Source organism: Vidua macroura, chromosome 2 (genome assembly GCF_024509145.1).
Source record: "Vidua macroura isolate BioBank_ID:100142 chromosome 2, ASM2450914v1, whole genome shotgun sequence".
Lineage (NCBI taxonomy): Eukaryota > Metazoa > Chordata > Aves > Passeriformes > Viduidae > Vidua > Vidua macroura.
In genome coordinates this window covers 73,616,940-73,636,294 of record NC_071572.1, presented here as the reverse complement: position 1 = coordinate 73,636,294, position 19,355 = coordinate 73,616,940, and the positions used below count along the sequence as shown (strand labels likewise).

General features: G+C 53.1%; 2 protein-coding genes across 3 annotated transcripts; both read right to left on the bottom strand.

Annotated features, from left to right (window-relative positions):
- Positions 1-247: 247 nt before the first annotated feature.
- On the bottom strand, positions 248-9,751 carry ENO2 (enolase 2). Of its 2 annotated transcripts, none has more exons than XM_053971775.1 (12): positions 9,604-9,751; positions 6,654-6,745; positions 5,649-5,744; positions 5,300-5,358; positions 4,244-4,313; positions 3,945-4,078; positions 3,011-3,233; positions 2,376-2,573; positions 2,046-2,247; positions 1,733-1,841; positions 1,537-1,595; positions 248-1,200 (listed from the first exon to the last, which is right to left on the bottom strand). In XM_053971775.1, exons 2-12 carry the CDS (start codon positions 6,736-6,738, stop codon positions 1,131-1,133), a joined length of 1,305 nt encoding a protein of 434 aa, XP_053827750.1. In that variant the 5' UTR covers positions 6,739-6,745; positions 9,604-9,751; the 3' UTR covers positions 248-1,130. The 2 variants fall into 2 exon arrangements, with proteins under 2 accessions (XP_053827750.1, XP_053827752.1); XM_053971777.1 differs by lacking the exon at positions 9,604-9,751 and adding an exon at positions 8,548-8,673.
- A 185-nt stretch (positions 9,752-9,936) lies between these two features.
- Positions 9,937-16,930, bottom strand: LRRC23 (leucine rich repeat containing 23). The gene is made up of 7 exons (XM_053971287.1): positions 15,731-16,930; positions 15,544-15,656; positions 14,442-14,695; positions 14,227-14,357; positions 11,363-11,499; positions 10,566-10,788; positions 9,937-10,289 (listed from the first exon to the last, which is right to left on the bottom strand). The coding sequence occupies exons 1-7, from the start codon at positions 15,797-15,799 to the stop codon at positions 10,251-10,253; spliced, it is 966 nt and encodes a 321-aa protein (XP_053827262.1). The 5' UTR covers positions 15,800-16,930; the 3' UTR covers positions 9,937-10,250.
- Positions 16,931-19,355: the final 2,425 nt, after the last annotated feature.

Below are 19,355 nucleotides of genomic sequence, written 5' to 3'. Positions count from 1 at the left end.
GACAGGGGCAAGTCATTGCACATGCCTTCCCTTTGGTGCTTCCTGGCTGGTGGGCAACAGAGCAGTCTGGCTGTGGGACAAAGCTGTGAAAGCAGGTGAGGGTAGCTGGGCCTTTTCTTCCCCTTGCCAGTCCCCTCTGCCTTTTTTTGTTACCTTTCTGTGTGAGCATCTCCTGCTCTGGTGGCAAAATGTCCCCACTTCCCCAACACTGGCAACTAGAGATAAACATCAGGCCAAGTCAGGCAAGTCAGGTGTGAAATACATTTTAATAGAGTTTAGGGATCTGTAGTTTGTCTGTTGCTCAGCTGAGCATGGGCTGTCCAGAAGGTGAAGCAGACATCATCGGCGGAGGTGAGGGTGAAGGAGTGCAAGAGGGAAGGGAACAGAGGGAAAAAGGTCACAAGAAGCAAATGAGAGCATGGGTTTGTTTACGGATGTGCTTTAATATATTGCCCCACAGTACTATGTGCTGAGCCAGAGACTGACAGCACGCACACGCACACGCACGCACGCCCAGCGTGGGACAGCAGTGCACTTCAACACCAAGCTGCCGGCAAGCACAGCCCAACACAGCACAGCCCAACACGACACTGCCGGGGTGGAGGCGAGGGACGCGCGGGTCCCGCCGGGGCTCAGTGCAGACACACGCCTGGGGCACAGGGATGCCGTAGGCCAGGACACGTACACACACCTACACACATGCACAACGAGAGCGAGCCGCTGGCAACACTCGGCTGGACGCGGCCACAGGTGCGGCAGTGCCCGAGCACACCGGCCGACGCACAGATGGTCACCGCACATGCTTCGGCGTACGAGGGAGCACGCTGGGCAGCCGCTCCCGTGGTCTGACACGTGAGCAGAGCAGCCCAGGCGTGGCCCTGCACAAACAACAGAGACACACAATGCCTAGATCCAGGAATGCTTATGACCCCACAGCAAGGGACAGGGTGTAGGCCGCTCTCTCATCCTTCACCTGGGTACATCTAGCCAGGGACACCTGAACTCAAGGGGTTTCGAGGTGAGAGGAAACCAGGTGACAGAGCAAAAAAGGGAGCAGTGGAGGGAAAAGTGGGTTCAGAGTCTGTGAGGTGGGAAAGAGCAGCAGGGTGGCTGTGCTCTGGGGACAATGTTCAAAGAACACTTGGGTTGCGAAAGTTGTGTCCGGCGAAGCGTGCTTCATCGCCAAGCTCTTCCTCAATCCTGCAGGAGAGAGACAGCACACATCAGGCCTTTGTAGTGAGGGAGCATTGGAGGCACTAAGGCGCTGGAGAGGCAGCTCACTAGCAGGAAGCTGACATGTGCCCGAGGAGCTCAGTTCCTGCCAGCTGCTGTGACTGCAGGGGTGCACCCTCATGCCAAGGAGGAAGAAAGGAGTCTGCCCCAGAGGCCTCCCCGGGATCCTACTGTCATCTCTGTGCCTTGTCTTTGTAACATTTCACCCACATACCCCATCAGCCCTTGGGCTTTCAGCTTCTCCCACCCAATTGGTCACTCCCCTATTCTCTCTTCTGCATTCTCATCCCTGGGGCCCCTTACCTCATGAGCTGGTTGTATTTAGCCAGGCGTTCAGACCTGCAGGGAGCACCCGTCTTTATCTGTAAAGCATTCCGCAAAGCAAACACTGTAAGACACTGTTATGACTTGTACCAGTTTCTTGTGGCAGGGCAGGGGATTCTGTTTTGACACCCCTTTGCTTTCCTCCAGGCCTGTGCATGGCCTTGGTTTCACCTACCTGCCCAGTGCACAGTCCTACAACCAGGTCAGCAATGAAGGTGTCTTCAGTCTCCCCAGACCGATGGCTCACCATCACACCCCATCCATTCTCCTGGGCCAACTTGCAGCTGCAAGGAGTGAGAAATGCAGTCAGTAGCTCCTACTCCTACACACCTGCACAGGGTAAGATTCAAGCACACTCTGCTCCCACTCTCAGCATCCTACACTTTGGTAGAGACACAAGTCTGTTCACCCAGTGCATAGTGTGACACCTGGCCGTGGTTCATCCCTACCGCATTCACAGGACAACAAGGGCAGTGGACTGGACTCACGCTTGGATGGCCTCTGTGACAGATCCAATCTGGTTGACTTTGAGCAGGAGGCAGTTGCAGGCTTTCTCTTCAACAGCTCGCTCGATGCGCTTGGGGTTTGTCACTGTCAGGTCATCTCCCACTATCTGAATGCCCACATTGGCAGTGAACTTAGACCAGGCCTCCCAGTCATCTTGGTCAAAGGGATCCTCAATGGAGACCACTGAAAGGACAACCAAAGAGGCACAAATCAAAGCTGCCTCCCTTTCCACCCTTAAAACACAGAGGGTTTGTGCCTGGTCGGTGCGCAGCACCAGTGCTGATTCCCTACCAACCCGCACAGCAGCTCACCTGGGTAATCACGTACAAAACTTTGGTAGAGGTCACCCAGTTCATCTCCAGAAATGTAGCGGCTTGGGTCATCTGGGGACTTGAAGTCCAGGTCATATTTCCCGTCACGGTAGAACTCGGAGGCTGCCACATCCATACCGATGACGATCTTGTCTGTGTAGCCCGCCTTGTCAATAGCTTCCTTGAGCAGCTCCAGAGCTGAGGGGAGAATCACAGTCAGGAGAGTCAGCCCATGCAGAGAGCTCTGCCTTTTGGTAGAAACCTCCCTTGGGAAGGTCCCTAGAGCCACTTAGAGTCTGGTGGTGTGATGGAGAAGTAGAAGGGAGCCCAGAACACAACAGAAACATGCCAAGGAGCTGTAGGGGCTGTGTCCAAAAGGGACAAGGAGGAATTAAAATGCAATTCCACAGCTCAATGACAAGTTTGTGGAAGGCCTTGTAAAAGTGTGCACACACATAAAAGGTTTGTATGGAGAGGCTGTGACAGATCAAGAAGGAGCTTAGAAACATTCCCTAACACAGGAGGTCAATGACACTGAGGCATCATCTTTTGAATCAGTCCAGGGAATGCTGTGAGCTGGGCATAGGAAACCATAGCATTGCAGGCAGGGTACCCCATCTCTGTAGGGCTCTCACCTTCACTATTTTCCAGGATGTTGGGAGCAAAGCCTCCCTCATCGCCCACATTGGTAGCATCTTTGCCATACTTCTCCTTGATGACACTCTTGAGGTTGTGATAGACTTCAGCCCCGATGCGCATGGCATCGCGGAAGCTTTCGGCTCCCACAGGCAGGATCATGAACTCCTGCATGGCCAGTTTGTTGCCTGCGTGGGAACCTCCATTGATCACGTTGAAAGCCTGGAAGAGTCCATAAGAGAGTCAGAGTTGAAGGAACTGGTCTTGGCACCCCTGAGGGGTGGCTCTCAGATGTATCACCATGCCCATTCATGCCACATCCCACAGGGTAACATAAGCACATCAGCTTCAACCATTAGACCAAAGACACATAAGCCTGGAGTCTTCCCTCCACCAGTGGCTCAAACCACATGGTTGGGGAGGATTTTCTCACCTGTTTCCCTCTCAGAGGTCTTCTGAGTTATGTGTGTTTATATATGCTCTGTTTATCTGTACATGTTTATCAACAATGCTGTCAGTTTCTCTTCCAGGACCTTTTTTCTTGACCCTGAGAAAATTTTAGCGTCCACAACTCCCTTTGTGAAAGAGTTTCTCAAGGCAGCTTCCCTCTGGTGTGAAGACCCATATGCCCTTGTTTTGAACTGTGCCCCAGAGGGTTCACATGATGCCCCCTGGTTCTTGTGCTAAGAATGAGATCTTCAGTCAGCCCCCCACCACAACCTCTCCTGTATCCTCCTCAGGCTCCTTTTTTCCAATTGAAACTTGATAAATCTCGGGCCTTGGCTTGCTTCCCTGACAACTGCAGTGCACTCAGCTGATGTTTCAATCCCATATCCCTTTCTTATCTACCTCCCAACACCTTTGAAGTTTCTTTTGGAAACAACACTCTTTTGGAGTTTCTGAAGGTGGATGTCAAGGGCTGAGGAGTCTTACTGGCACAGGAAGGATGAGGTCCGAGTTGCCGGCCAGGTCAGCGATGTGCCGGTACAGGGGCACATCCTTCTCCGCAGCTCCCGCCTTGCACACAGCCAGCGAAACTCCCAGGATAGCGTTGGCGCCAAACTTGGCTGTGGGCAAAGGAGGAGATTGACTTTTCAGGTGGCAACATCCTGCCCAGTGGGTGCCTTTGCCAGCCCAGCCTTGGCCTCACCACAGCTTGGACAGTGCCCCCCACTCCATCCCTGCAGCCTCCCTTGTTCGTAATTTCCCGGCCAAAAAGAGGGATGAATTACATTTGTTCTCTGTGCCGTCCATCTCAAGCATCAGATTGTCTATCTTCTCTTGATCCACAACAGAGAGGCCCTGCAAGAAAGAAACAGCTCCTGAGAAGGGGATGATTGGAAGAGCCGCTGGCTCTGGTGTGCGGGAGAGGAGGCGTTGATGGAGAAGCTGGGGGTAAAAGGACCTTTTCAGCTTGCGGGGGAACATATATACACAAAGCTCTGGAAACTGGTGGTATTTAGCCAGGTGAGGTAACCCTGATGGTGTTGCTGCAGTGCAGTGTAGATGTACCCATGGTGGAGAGGGGGTCAGCTGCAGCCCAGGCAAGGCCACGCATTGCTGGGGACACAGTACGCCCTTGGGAGTTTACCCATCCTTTTGGCAGCTTCCAGGGAGCTTTGTGGTGCTGTGGTCACACAGAAGCTAGGCAGAACAACAGAATATGCTCAACCTCAAGCAAGCAAATGTAGACTGGATGGAGCCATCCCCAGGAGTGAGGTGGATTAGACCCAACACAGGCAGCCCTCCACCACACTGGGTATTTTTCAGGGGCAGAGAGAACTGGGCTCTTGGCCAGAGCCAGCCATGGGCTACATGGTGTGTAATATGTGGCTTTGGCTCAGCTCTCCTCAAAGCAGGCTCCAGGTCTTCAGGTGTAAACAGGGTGCAGATGTGACACCACTGCTCTGCAAGGCTGTACCAGACCCTGCATGGTACAACCATTGCTCATCACACCAGGAGGAGGCCACAGACATGTGGATGTGATTCAGTGCTTGAGGGGGAGCACAGCTGAAAGAGGGGGTGAGCTCTACAGGGAGCACCAAGGGGACAAATTAGGCTGCACAGATGCTGCGGTGGACCAGGAAGAGTTAAATCCTTTCCCCCCAAAGAAAAGATTGCTCTGGACACACACAGGCACAGGGGGCAGGAGGGGTGTGCCCAGGTTCACAGAGAGCATTGCTATGTCTGTTAACCCAGTGAGATGAAGAGAGGCAGAGACAGAGATCAGGGGACAGAGACAGACCAGAGTAAGCGCTGGACAAGGGAGAACAAAGAGAAATCCTTACAGAGCCCACGAGAGCTGGGGCGACAGTGCTGTTGATATGATCCACGGCCTGCAGGACCCCTAAAGAAAGGAAGAGGCAGAGAAAGAAAGAGAGAGAGAGAGAGAGAGTGAGGCAGAGAGAAGAGTGGAAAGAGGGAGAGAGAGGACCAATAGAGAGACTGAGAGAGGGAGACAGCAAGGGAAGATCGAGGCCTGATCTTTCACTTTATGCTAGGTCTGTGCCTCTGTGGTCTCCCTGAGAGTAGTGGGACACATCTGTGTGTCACCACCAGTGGGTAGGCAGTACCCTCCAGCAGAGCCCCACACACAGGCAGCCCCGAGGATGAGCTGTGGAGCAGGCATCTCCCCACCTTTTCCAAGGAAACGTGACTTGTCGTTGTCTCGCAGCTCCAGCGCTTCGTAGATACCAGTGGACGCTCCACTGGGGACGGCTGCTCGAAACATGCCTGGGAGACAGCAAAACAGGGGTGTGAGACAAGCAGAGGGTGAAGAGGAAAAACCCTCATGCACCTCCTTCTGCTTTCATAGGAAAGGATGTAACAACTGCTTGTGCAAATGGGTGGCTCCACTGGCTGGCTGCTCGTGGCTGGTCTCCCTAGAGGTGGAGCACCTCAGTGGCAGAAATAAATGCACCCAGGGCTTCCAGGCTGAGGAACTTGGATGTCAGGCACCCAGAGATTCACACCAATCCCAGAACTGTGTGTGATGAGTGGAAGTTCCTCAGCCCTCCTCCTAGTTCCAGAAGCAGCCTGACTCACAGCCACCCTCAGCTTCCTCCCCCTCAGACTGAGGTTTCTGCCTCACTGAAGAAGGAAAACAATAGCTGCATGCCTGCTCTGGCCTCTCACTGCTCCTCACCCCTCAGCCCAAGTAGTTTTGGGCCCTGTGCAAATGCAGCTCTTTCAGTTGAGCCCCATGCATGGATGTAGCTGCACAGAGATCTCAGGAACAAAGGTTTACCCCTGCCATGAGCATGGCCATGGATGTGCTACCAAACATCTACTATGCCCCAGGACTAAAAGCATAGCTGCAGCAGGGGTATGATGAGAAGGTGCAGACATTTATGATAAAAAGACCTTCCGTCCCTGCTACGGGCAGGAGCGTGGCTCATGTCACACGCAGGACAGCCAGCTGTCTTGTCATGATTTGCCCAGCGCGTATGCAGAGTTGCTGAGCACAGGCACAAGCAGAGCCACGAGCAGAGTTTTGGTCTCTGCCTCTTCCCCTGACTTGTTGTCTGCTGGGGGTTCACCCATGAGGACCCTCCATGCTCTTGGCGTTCCAGGCTGTGCACAGCATCAGCTCTGCCAGGGTGGGCAGGGCTTGCCCTCTGTCTTTTATCCTCACCCTCATACCTTTGTGTGTGTAGAGGTCCACCTCAACAGTGGGGTTCCCACGGGAGTCCAGGATCTCACGGGCATGGATCCTCTCGACTGCCATGGTGAGTCTGTGGAGAGGAGAGAACAGGATACACTCAGCTCTGAGAGGCTCCAGGATGTGGTGCTCACCCCTCCTATGTCTAAACTGACAGAGAAAAGTGACCTTAGAAATTTGGGCTAAAACTATTTGCCCCAGGAAATTTAGAAATTCACCCAGACTACAGGAATCTACAAACATTTTTCCAGGAACTGGCTATCTATTTGAATTTACCCTGTCCCTCTGGTGCAACTGACAAACTAGGAGCACTCTGCCTCTCCTTGTGTCACAGCACAGCACCCGACACAAGCCTGGATGGCAGGGATGGGAAGGGTGCCACGGGCAGCAGAGAGGGAGGGATCAGCTGGTGCAGCGGGGAGGTGCCCCTGGCTCTGGTGTCAAGGACGGGGCAGCAGCTCCTGGCATCTCCTGTCCCCTTGCCGGGAGGCAAGGACAGCGCCTGCCAGGCCAGACAGTAAGTGGCTGCTGTGTCCCTGTGCAGGGAATGGGGAGCCAGCAGAGCCAAGTCATGGGCAGGGCAGGGGGCAGCCAGCCAGGAGGGACCCCTAGCCCCTCTCCAGCCCACGGCAGGGGAGCCATCCCAACCTGGCTGTTCCAGACCCCAACCATGTCCCTCCTGCCGAGCGCCTGCTCAGCATCCCTGTGTCCCCGTGAGCTGCGGGGTCAGGCTGTGCCAAGGCAGCGGGAGCGTGGAGCTTGGCAGCCTGAGGAGCCATCTTGCTGAAGGCCACAGCGTCTCAGATGTGGCAAAGAGGGCTCTGAAAGGAGGGGGCACCTGGCCCAGCTGCCAACCCTTCGCTCTGCTCCTGAGGCAGGGAAGCAGATGAGACTGGGCTGGATCTCTGTTGGGTGGGGGGGATAAGGATACCTAGCATTCTGGGGCACCTGGTTAAACCTGAAGTAGAAAACATGCTGGTGGGTAATGATGACTGTTTGTTTGAAAGAGCTTCTCTTTGCTGCAGTTTGCTCTCCAGGGGTTCCAAATCAGCTCCTCATGCCACCTTCTCTTTCCCCTGGCTGTGGGGCTGTGCTATGCTGGGGTGCTGCAATGAGGCGTGTGTCCCTCCGTGCTCCCAGCACTGCCAAGTTTTCCTCCTCTGGCTCCCACAGATGATTCCCTCAACCCTGAGCAGGGTTGGCAGAGGCCAGAGTAGCCACAGAGCCCCAGCCAGGACCTCCCCATGGTGTGTGAGCAGGGGTACAGCCAGCACAGGGCCTCAGCACTGGGGCAGGGGAAAATGAGCTTGAACCAGCACATCACAGCACCGAGGGGAGCTGAGAAGCAGGATGGGGAAGCCGGAGCCAGCACCCGACGCCACTGCCCTGGGTGGGTGGAAATCACAAAGGTGTGTGAAAATTGTGCTGCTGCTTTGAAGTTTCAGCCAGAGCTTCTCGTGTGGGGAGTTGCAGTCAGCGACTCCAGGGTTCTCTGGAGCCTGCACAGGGCCCTCCACCATGTCCATCTGGATGGGATGGTTGGGATCCCCCATCAGCCGCTTTGGCAGTGCTCCTCACGCCATCTGGCACACGCCACAGGAACTTCCTCCAGAGTCGTGCTGGTGCAGCCAGCCGTGAGCTTCCTTTGCAGCAGTGTCCGGGCTGTGCCTCAACAGCTTCCACGGGGTACAGAGGGACAGGACCCCGCTTAAAGTCATCTTTGACTGCCAGATGCTGTGGCTCTCTGCTTATCTGGTCACATTGCCCCTGGTCACATCCCTGTGGTCACATCCACCTGCCCCTCTTGGAGCCAGATCCAAGGAAGCCAAATGACAAGCCCAAATCCAGCCTTGCCTTCCCCACCCCATCACTTACATGATCTTCTCTCCCTTAAAGTTCTTTAAAGCCTTTTCTCCGCTTGTGTTGCTGCTCTGTGTCCCCTTGCATTTTCTCTCTTTTGAACAGAACCACCCTGAAATCCCTGGTATCAGCTGCACTGTCCTGAAAGGAGGTCAGAGGCGGATAAGCTGGGATAAGGGATTGGGATGGAGCCATGGCTGGGAAGCCACAGACCATATCCAGGAAGAGAGAGGAGGCTGTGCAGCCCCCGTGAACAGGGGCTGGGCAGCGTACCCGCGGAGGCTGGTGCTGCTGCAATGCCTTCCTGTGCAGCTGGCGCTGGTAGCAATTCCCTGTCCCTGCCAGGCCAGCAAGGTGAAGACCTTTCCCCCAAGGCACCGCCACCAGTCTCGTGTGGTGCCGCGATTCCCCTGGGCTGGGCACTGCTCCCAGGAAGCCCGCACTGCTGCAGTGTCGTGACTGATGCAGCTATTGCTTGCCTGACTGTCACATCCTCTCCCTGCTCTCCCCCTCCCCTGTGGTGTGGGGCTGTGCAAATAGGAAAACATCCCCTCTTCTCCCTCCCTCTCCCTGAGCGCCCGTGTTTATGGCAACACCTCGGGAGGCTGGGGCGGCTGGTCCGCTCTGAGGCTGGATCCTTTCCCCAGCAGTGCCCAGACTCAGCGTTGCCTTCTCCCCACTACCACCCCCTCCCCCGGGGAAAGCTCCATCCCGCAGCACCTCCCGACAGTGCCCTTGGGAGCACCACCTATCCTCCTTGGTTGCCCCCCCTCCTGCAATTCCCTGGATTCACATCTGAAATTATGATTGCCGGGAGGGGAAAGGCGGGGGGCTTGGGAAGGAGGGAGTACCTGAAATTAAAATATGAAAGAAAAGTCAGAAGGATGGGAGTGAGGAGACAGAGGTGGGAGGAGCAGGGGGAGGAAGTGAGGGGAGTTGAGCTGTTATTGCCGCTCACCGTGGTCTTTCTCCGCAGGGACCCCAAAGTGCGTGTGGGGTTTGGAGGGCACAAGGTGGGCAGCAGAAACATGCACGCAGTGAGGGGTGTGCTGGCCGTGGGGAGACACTTACCTTCCTAGGGCTGGGGTGGACGAGAGATTGAGAAAGTGCTGGTAGAAAGGAGAGAGGACGAAGCTGAGGAGGGATGCAGGACCTCAAGGGGAGATGATGTGTCCTCTAAGCCAACGGTGGCGGCAGCAGCAGGATGGAGACGCCCCTGATAGGGCCGGGACAGCAGCATGTGACCCAGAGCTGCGATGAGTCAGGATTTAGCAAAGCTTTGCAAACAGCACGTAGGGGATGGAGAGACAGAGAGAGGCAGGCAGCAAGGGAGAGACGTAGACAGATGAGGGTGAGAGAGCCAGGCAATAGGAGTGGGTGTGCAGGATAAACAATCCCAGTCACTCCAGGCTCATTAATCATTTTTATTCAAATCAGAAAATCTTGCAGGGTTTTTGGGAATCAAATCAAACCACAGAACCTGTAAGTCTCCCCTTTCCCCTCTCACGTCTACTGAGAATAGAACACAGTGCACTGACTGCAAAAACACTGCAGTGCCTCAGGGCAGCTTCCAGGACCAGGGTGAGTAGCGCTCCTCTTTTCTCCAGAGGTAAAATGAGGTGAAGCTGGTACCTACAGCTCTCACTTTCTCAGCCTCACAAACGGGGAAAGGCATCACTACATCTTGACAACCTCTGGGAACAGGTGTTAAAAACAGGTCACTCAGCCACTGTATCCTCAAGAGATTCTTCCATTTCCTGAAGAAGGGAGGAGGGAGAAGTTAATGACTCCATGCCCAGTGTCTCTTCCCCTTTCACTGCCCTCTTCTGCTAGTGGGGTCAGGAATGGCAGCAGGGTTGCATGCTGGCCACCACTACCAGGTTGCAAAACCTGGCCTCTTTTTCAGGCTCTTGCAACTGCCATCCCTCACCCTTCTCCTCATGTAATATAGTGGAGGAGAGGCTCTATCAGCATGCTTGGTCCTTTTTCTTTCTCTTCACCTCCTTCTAATCCCCACACTGTGTTGTTCTCACCTTTTCTTTTTCCTTCCTTGCCTGACGGATGTTCTCGGCCTCTTCCCGCTCCTCTTCCTCAATCGATTCCTTGTCGAGGCGTTGCAGCTGTGGCAGCCGGGACAGGACCTCCAGGCGGTAATTGGGTTCTTCGGCACATGGATTGTCCATCAGCACCAGTGCCTGCAGCATGGGGAGCACCTGCAGCTTTTCCACCTCCTGAAAGCTTTTGATCCCATTGCTCCTGAAGAAAAGGAAGCACAGATAGCAGGGGAGGGAGACCCGTGCAAGTAGTGAAATCCCTTTGGAACAATAAGTGGACAAGACAGAAAAAGCAAAACTTAGCAGCATGAGGTACCATAGGCCTTAGACCACAGATCTGTCACCTAAGATCCAGAGCTGTCTGCAGCTCCCCAGACTGAGGCACAAAAAAGATACCTCCTCTGGATTCCTCTGTCCATTGAACTGTGTGACAGCACCATGGCCCCGCACGGCAAACACCGAGAACTGAAGGGCATTTGCAGGCAGAACACAGAGAACACGCTTTGAGGGACCCAACTGACCTATAGGAAGGACTGAAAAACCTGAGGTGGAATATGAGTGACTGGAGAGGCCGATATTTTCTAAGAAGCCCAGGAAAGGCACTGGCTGTTACAGCCTAGACAGCTGCTGAACACCAGTTAAGGATGGTAAATATCAAGCCATCCCTACCAGGTCTTCAATTCCAAAAAAAAACCCCAGAAAATCCTAAAGATCTAAATGGGAGCGCAGTCTGATGAAGGGATCTCTGGTCCCAACACAGAGCAGGGAGGACCCACCGTAGATTGAGGTACTGCAGGCACTTCATGCTATTAGAGAATCCATCCAGGGCCTCAAGCTTATTGTCACGCAGGTGGAGAGTCTCCAGCTGCTCAAACTCCTCAAGGCCTTCAAGGCTGCAAATGGTGTTCTTGGCCTGAGCACCAGGGAAGCAGGAAGAGAGAAGGAAAATTGGGACACAAAGGAAAGGGAACAGCAGTTATTTCTAGCCTTTAAATCTCTTTCTATCCTTTAGACTCCCTACCACTCATAACACAGCCTTGTCTGAAGCTTGGTCAGATAGTTCAGGGTCTTGGCCAAGTGGGTTCTCAGGATTCAGATTCAAGGACCAAAAGTTTGCTGGAAAAGTGTTTCCTGGAGCATCACTTGGTGTCTGAGACAAAACCACCCCATGTGAATACTCCACTGCCAGCACAGCATCCCCTTCCATGGCAACAGCAACAGTGTGGAAGGGAAAGCACACCTGAGCCTAAAATTAATGTGTTTAAAGGATGAGTAACCAGCCCCTCTCAGTCACACAGTCCAGGTAGTCCAGGCACCTTACGGCAGCTGCTTCTCTTGTGGGGAAAATCTACGACCAAGAAGTCCCTTCAACTCCTCCGGGCTGTATCTTACTTCAGGAAGTTTAAAATTCCCCATCACTGAATTTCATTCACTTCACTGGAATGTGGATTAACAAAGCAGGGAAATACGAAAGCTCTGAATTTCAGGTACTAGTTTCACAGCAGGATTTCGGCTGGAAAAGACCACTAGAGGTCTCCTGCCCAAGTGGAGGCTCCCCGCAGTGCCAGCACCTACGCTCTGCTCTGTCAGGCTGCTCACCGCCTTGTGCGGCCAAGTTTGGAGCATCCCTGGTAATCCCTCCCCACCACGTTCTCCAGCCTGGAGCTGAGCAGGGATTTCCTTGCCGATGTGGTTCGGGCTGCAGTCTCTAAGGATGCTGAAACCTGAATGGAAAACGGGGTGAGAGGTGCTGTTGTACTCTCTTTTCCTCGTAGGTACCCAAGCAATGACCTGGGCAATACCCGAGACTGAAAAAGGGGCACAGGCTGAACTGGTGGGATAGGAGAACATTTTAGGGCTGAGTCATTTAGGATACGGACATTTTGTAGGAAAGGAGGATTTTAATAGAAAAACTGGACAAAGAAGAATCTGGACCAGCTGGGCCAAGTAAAAGGAGTAACACCAGGACAAAAAGAAGAAAGTTGGATATTTAGTGAAGGCCACGTGAGCAGATTTAGCAGTCAGGAAGTATTAGGACATTGTACCTCAGAGAAAATTGTGAGCTGGTGTGGGTTGGGAGCTCACTGATCACTGGCTTACAAAAGGAATAGTAACCTCTCAACACTCACACTTTCTTCATCACTTCAGTATGAATTGTTTTACCAGCTTTAGCCTTGCAAGCACTAGCAGGACAATGCAGAATCAATATTTTTCAGAGTTGTTCCATTTTTCTCCCCTAAATCAAACAACATTCTGTCTGACACACCATCACCTTCCCTTGGATACCAGTTCTTCACCCAGATGTGATGCCACTGTTTCTTCTGGAAAGTTACCATACATTGCCCATGATCTCCTCTCCGCTTCCTGCACACCTCACCTTTTTCAGGTTAGCCTTTGCCACCACTGCTGCACCATGAGCAGGAGCTAACACAGCCCTACTGTGACCCTCAAAAATAATGCAAACATGACACACACCCAGGTTGTAGATTTCCTAGCACATACCACTTTTTACATACAAAATTTCATCTGTGGCTATGTCATACATTAACCAAATGTGGTTCAATTCCTTAAATTGAACTCTTTGTCTTGAACCCTGTCCTTGAGGCATCAGCTGCACTTATCCAAGGCTGAAATAACACCAAAGTCTTTACACAGAAACCAAAGCATTACTGGGGGAGATTTCCTTGCAAAATTATTTAATGAGCATGTAGACATGGGAGACAAATTCAAGCCCCAAAGATTCTTTTGAGTCACTTGTTCTAGTTTTAACAATCACCCCTTGCAATTTTCCTGTTTCACATGGGCAGCTCAGAAACAACTCAGTCATGTGAGGAACCTTCCCTCAGCAGAGATGCTCTGTTTGTTTCCCTGCAATAACTCAGTCAGGTGACTGGGTATGCATTGAAATTCTGTATTGTATCTAGTGACTTATCCATTTCATCCATTTTTGGAGCACCTCCAGTCATAAAATCCCAGTTTCCCATCAGAAAACTGCAGAGACGATCTCAGCAAGCAATCTCAGTGTTTTCTGCCAGGGAATCTTGATGAAAAGAAGCCACATAGTTTTTCAAAGCCTTTATCATCTTTAATTGCTTTTCAAGAGGTAGTGACTCAGGACATCTGTTTAGTCTTTGCAAGCTGTAGTACAGTGTGATCCATGGGGCTAAGCCATAAATACTTTCTTCACTTGCATCTCTAGGAGTAAATGCTTCCTTGAAATAACTATTTATGATATTAAGAAACTGCTTCTCCTAACTTAGTTTCACTGCAATATTGAATCAATTTCTTTTTTGGCAGCTGTAGGTGTGAATCACATAATTGTGCTGGCTTTAAACCAGTATTTGATTAGGCCCATCAGAGAGGAGAAAGAGGCATTGCCTCCCCTTGTCACCCAAAGAGCAAAGCTGTTGCTTGCCCAGTGATCTCCAGTGGTCCCAGGGCACACGGAACACAAGCTTGCCCAACACTGCCTGAAGGGAAAGCTGCCCTCCTGCAGGAGGCTGTGAGGGAAGAACCTGATGCACCCAACATCGACTCCTCTGTGATTTGTGGTTCATGGCCACTCCCTTTGTGCTATCTGGGCTGCAGGTGCTGGGCTCTGCAGCAGCTCTGTCCCACTCCCCAGGCTGGCTGACCTTACCAGGTAGAGCTTCTTGAGCTTGGAAACACCAAGCCCTGCTGTGGTCTTTATCTTGTTTCCTCGCAGCTCCAGGACTTGCAGGCTGAACAAGTGGTCGTGACTCAGGCCCAGCACTGTCTCAATTTTATTTTCTGAGTGCCAGAGGAAGAAGAAATAAGAAAGTTAATCCCACCTTTCCAAGAGAGTGTCCCCACAAGACAGGTAGACTGTATCACCTTTCAGGCTGAGGTTGGCTAGGAGGGGGTGAGTAATGCCCTCAAAATCCGTGATGTGATTGCGATCAAAGCTGATGACTTGGAGGTAGGGCAGCTCCTGCATGCTGGCACTGGTGAGCAGATTCCCATCCACCTTCAGCCAAAGCAGCTGGGTTAGGCTGCTCAGTGGGACCAAATCTTTCAGCTTGTTCTTTGACAAATCCACATACCGCAGGTGAATGAAGCGTTTGAGGAGGCTGATGTCTGTCAGGCCCCTGAGAGAGAGTGAATGTGAATAATATATCTTTCATATTTCCCCACTACCATCTTTTGGGTTGTTCCTTGCCACAACTGGAGGGAGGGCAACCACCTCTCCTACTTCCCTGCTGTCCTAGAAAGCCCTGCTGAGAGAAGGAAGAAAAAGGCAGATGATAGGGACAGGTTTGTAAGCAAAGACGAATTGCAAGATTGGACCTGCTTTCCTGGCAGAGGGAGTACTTATTCCCATTACATTGTATCTGTCAGGACAGGGCACAACCAGAACAGAGGAAAGGGTAAGTTTTGGGAAGGGGTCTGTTAGACAGTCGTGACAATACAAAGGACTGTGTGGAAGGACTTTTCTAGTGGAAAAAATAGTGGCTGAGATACCCTATGAGGCTGCTGAAAGAAACAGTCTTAATGGGGCCTTAGTTAGGTGGCTCTGCTGGGGAGGCTGAGGCTTCAAACTGTCCCAAGCCTGTTGTGGCATAGTACTTACAGCTGCCTGCCTTAAAGGTTAGCAATTAGGAGGACAGATGTCAGTGGGTATTTCTCAAAGTGCCTGTGAGGGAGGTCACTCTGTTCAGGCCCTCCTAGGAGAGCACAGTCCAGAGCGATGGGCAGGCTGCCATCAGCCTTAGGGGACACTGATGTTCCCAGTGGTGCGCCTGGCCGTGCTGGAGGCAGTGCCCAGGCCAGGGCTGAGGATGGACAGGCTGTGCTGAGGCCCAGACTGGAATCCAGGCGGCTGGAGAGCAGGGCCTGGATACGCTCCTACCCCGCATGGCCGGTCACCAGCTGGCGGCACAGCGACTCCATGGCCATGGAGAAGGGGCTTCTGCCGGGTCACGCATTGCACACTCACTTGTCTTTGGCTTCAAACTTCACATAGGCGTGGGCCAGCCCGTTGCCGGTCTTACTGAGGAGAGAGAGGCCCTCCTTGAGGTCTTCCTCCGTCAGGGGACAGGGAGCTGGCTCCTGGGAGAGAAGGAGAGCACAACGCCAGCGCTGGCCCAGCCACAGCCGGGCGGTGCTGAAGGCCTCCTCCTCACCTCTTCTTCCTTCTCCTTCTCCTCATAGTCCTCCTTCTCCTCCTCCCCCTCCGGCTCCTCGTCCTCCATCCTCCCGGGGCAGGCCGCGCTTGCCGCCTCCCGCGGCCGGCGCTCGCTGAGGCCCGGCTGCTGCCATGGGAACGGGGCCGGGCCCGGCTGCGCGGGCGCGGCGCGGAGCCACCGCCGGGGCTGGCCCGCCGCTGTCCCCAGCCCCGCGTCCCCGGGGCTCGGAAAGCTCAGAGCGTGTCCCGCCCTCACCGCAAGCGCTTTGCGATCCTACTCCACCTGCCCGGCTGGGTGACATCTGCAGCTATTAGCGTATCCAGGGAACCGAAGGATTTTTTCAGTGGGAAGGGACCTCTGTGCGCACCCAGCTCAAAACGGGGCCGGTTCAAAGTCAGGCAGGGCTGCACAGGGTAGTGGGCACTCGGGTAGTGAATGCCTAATTAACTCTTAATTTACCCTCTAGTAAATGTTTCATTAACATGTGGAGCAGAATTAGCCTTGGGCTTTGCATGAAGCCTCCCGATAATGAGCACGTGGATGCCAGGAAGGGTTTTTTGGGGTGCACTGCTCCAGCCCTGTCCTCCAGGCTGTGGAGCTGGGAAGGGTTGAGGCTGCCCGTGCCCAGCCGATGCCAACAGCACTGGGTGTTTACCAGCCAGGAATGCTACTCAGAGCTGATGGTCAGCAGTGTTTTGCAGTTAATACAAAGTCCAAGGCTCTGCTCCCTTTCCCTTCAGTGCACTTTGCTCCTTTGCAGTGCCTGGGTAACATTAGTGCTAGGTAAGCTGCTTCAAGCAGAGCTGCTCACACAACCATCAGCCATCGCCCTTCCTGCAAGGCACCCCTGCACTCAGGGCTGCACAGCAAGCTGCCCCCTGCCTTGTCCTGCTAGACTCCCCGGTGCCGACCCCTTCTCCTGTGCTCCACATCTGAATGTGAATCTGAATTCACTCCCTGCTCATTATCACACAACTACAGATTGGTTTGGATTGAAAGGAACCTCAAAAATCAGCTTGCCTCAATCCCCCTGCCACGGGCAGGGATGCCACCCACTAGACCGGGTTGCCGAGGGCTCCATGCAACCCAGCCTTGAACACCTCCAAGGATGGGGCAGCCACAACTCCTCCGGGCAACCTGTTCCAGTGCCTTACCACCCTGAGTAAAGAATTAATCTGCATATGAACACTTCCTTTCCTGCCTTTGCTTCCTGCCCTAAACATCCCCTAATTACAGAAAGAAACACGAATCTTAAAACTAGAGAAATTTTGTTCAGATTATATACATCCCAAACCTAATTATACTGACAATTAAGGAGGGTATGTGCTAAAAGCGGGCCTGCACACCCACAGAGGAGCACAGGGTGACGATGGCAGGAGGGGGAGCCCAAGCAGCACCCACCAGGCTGCTTCCAGGCCCGTCCCAGGAGCCATCAGCCCAATAAAGGCACATTTCCAGGGGCACAGGGGCAGGTGGGAACCCAAATTAAGGACTCAGAGAAAGGAACACCCTGTCCAGTGCCGCCCCAGGGGAGCCTCAGCCCCAGAGCACCTTTAGGATTGGGGGTGTAGCTGTCTTCAGGGGTGTGGGACACAGGATGAGATGCAGGGGAAGAGCATTTGGGGATTGCACGGGACTCATTAGGGAGTGGTTAGGGCAGGAGCCAGGGGTGACCTAGGTCACATAGAGAAACAAATATAGCACACAGGAATAAAAAGGGCCAGTCCTGTGTAAATGGTTTGTGATGATTTGTCCATGTCCTGCACCTGATCAGCGCAGCCTGTCAGGCCTTCTCATTAAACTCCTTTTGCACTTTGCCCTGCGTGAGGAACTCGTGGTCAGAGCACCACGGGGAGCTGGCTGCTGGGGGCTGGAGAGGTTGGGATTGAGGGGCAGCTCCTGGGCACTGCCTGAGGCCAGCTGCTGGAAGGAGACACACTGTACACATGTGTAAATACTTCTGTAAATACACAGATGGACACAGAAGCTCACTAGTGCACCTTTGTCCTGCTCAGCTGGAGCAGAGTGTGGGATGAGGCTGCCAGTGCTGTGTGGGAGTGCTCTGTGTGGAGAGATCTGTGTGGCCAGCCATGGCTATGTTTAAATGCAATATATTCAAAGTCACAGAATATTCTGAGTTTAAAGGGATACCCACAAGGATCATTGTGTCCAACGTGTGTGTGGTGCCCACTGGGAATACAGACCCAGCCTGGCTATTGTTTGGGGCTGAGGATGCAAAGCCATCGCAGCCTCTCTCAGGCTGTCACATCTGGCACAGTGCATTTTTCTCCAACAGCAACCTGTTTAACATCCAACCACTACAGTTTGCTGTGAGGATCTGGCAGTATTTCCACTCCAGAGAGCTGCAGTCCTGCCAGGAAGCAGACAAAAAGAAGAGAAACAAGATCTGGCACTCCTGCTGATACAGAAATTATTTTCCATGAGTTTATTCCTCATTAAATGAATGTTTTCATGCCCCTGAATTCTCTCAAAGCAGTAAGATCAATGCCCAGCTCCCATCTGTTTTCTTCTATGTAGGTCACTCTCCTGGGCTCTTGTGCTGTGGGCAGGGCTAGGGAGGAGCTGATAGCAGAGCTGCAGCCGGTGGTGGCCCAGCCCTGAGCAGTTGTACCCAGTCCCTGCAGCCTCAGGATCACTGTGTGCCCCTGCTGCATCAATGCTGCTCTGGTCTGTATAACCCAACAGCCCCAACCTACAGCCATGGCCCAGCAGCCTCTCAAACACGTGCTCTGGTTGTAGAAAAGAGTTTTCAGGTTTTGTTTGCCTTTGAATCATCCTCCTCCTTTCTACATCACTCCACACACATACAGAGCTGGGAGCTGCCACCTCCTTGCTGCTGTCAGGCCCTTCCTTCTCAGGCCACCTGATATCCTAGGAAGGAGATCCCTCCTATCCAGCTGGGCAGCAGGAGGCTCCCCCAGCAGTAGTAGGGCAGGAGTTCCCCCAGCATCCGGGGCTTTTTCCTCCTTGCTCCTCAGCTCCAGCCCCTTATCCCTCAGGTGATGCTAGCACTAGCAGCTGGAACACTGCCCATAGGCTTCCAAGGATGTACTGCCTCACAAATAAGCTCCTCCTTGTGAGGCACTTCTTTTTCATCACCCTCAGTACTACCAAAAACACCCCAGCAGGTAGCTGGGAAGTTACATCAAGTCTTGCTTCCTCATCCACCAGCACATGGCTGAAAGTAAGCAAGCACTGCCCCAACACAGGGCCTAAATAAAATCCTTCCCTGCAGAGACTGAGCTGCTCCACTCTACATTTAATGAGCAAAGTCAATTACCAGTCCTTAAAGGCAAAAAGCAGGGATGAGCACATTACTGAGCCTGCCAGGGAAGACTGGCTCACTGCTGGAACAGCCAGGTGCTCCAGCAGCTACCGGAATAGAGACCCAGATATAATAGAATCACCACATGCCCAAAGAAGAGCTGTTATATGGCAGAAGCAAGATGCAGGTTGAACCCATGCAGTGCCTACTGGAGTAATGGTGGGCTCTCAGGGAAAAGCCCACAAAACCCTCTCTGCAACCAGCCACCTCCAAAAGCAGTAAGTTCTCTACGCTGCTTGTCCCCAGGATGCTTCCAAATAAGATCCAGGACACACC

Excerpts from the sequence above, each read along its gene's own strand:
- ENO2 (XM_053971775.1), bottom strand. The coding sequence starts at position 6,738 with ATGGCAGTCGAGAGGATCCATGCCCGTGAGATCCTGGACTCCCGTGGG. Across the intron at positions 5,359-5,648 it reads GTCACGTTTCCTTGGAAAAG|GGGTCCTGCAGGCCGTGGAT; the intron begins GTGGGGAGATGC and ends TCCTTTCTTTAG. Across the intron at positions 4,079-4,243 it reads GGACGGCACAGAGAACAAAT|CCAAGTTTGGCGCCAACGCT; the intron begins GTAATTCATCCC and ends CTTTGCCCACAG.
- LRRC23 (XM_053971287.1), bottom strand. The coding sequence starts at position 15,799 with ATGGAGGACGAGGAGCCGGAGGGGGAGGAGGAGAAGGAGGACTATGAG. Across the intron at positions 15,657-15,730 it reads AGAAGGAGAAGGAAGAAGAG|GAGCCAGCTCCCTGTCCCCT; the intron begins GTGAGGAGGAGG and ends CTTCTCTCCCAG. Across the intron at positions 11,500-14,226 it reads AGCTCAAGAAGCTCTACCTG|GCCAAGAACACCATTTGCAG; the intron begins GTAAGGTCAGCC and ends CCTGGTGCTCAG.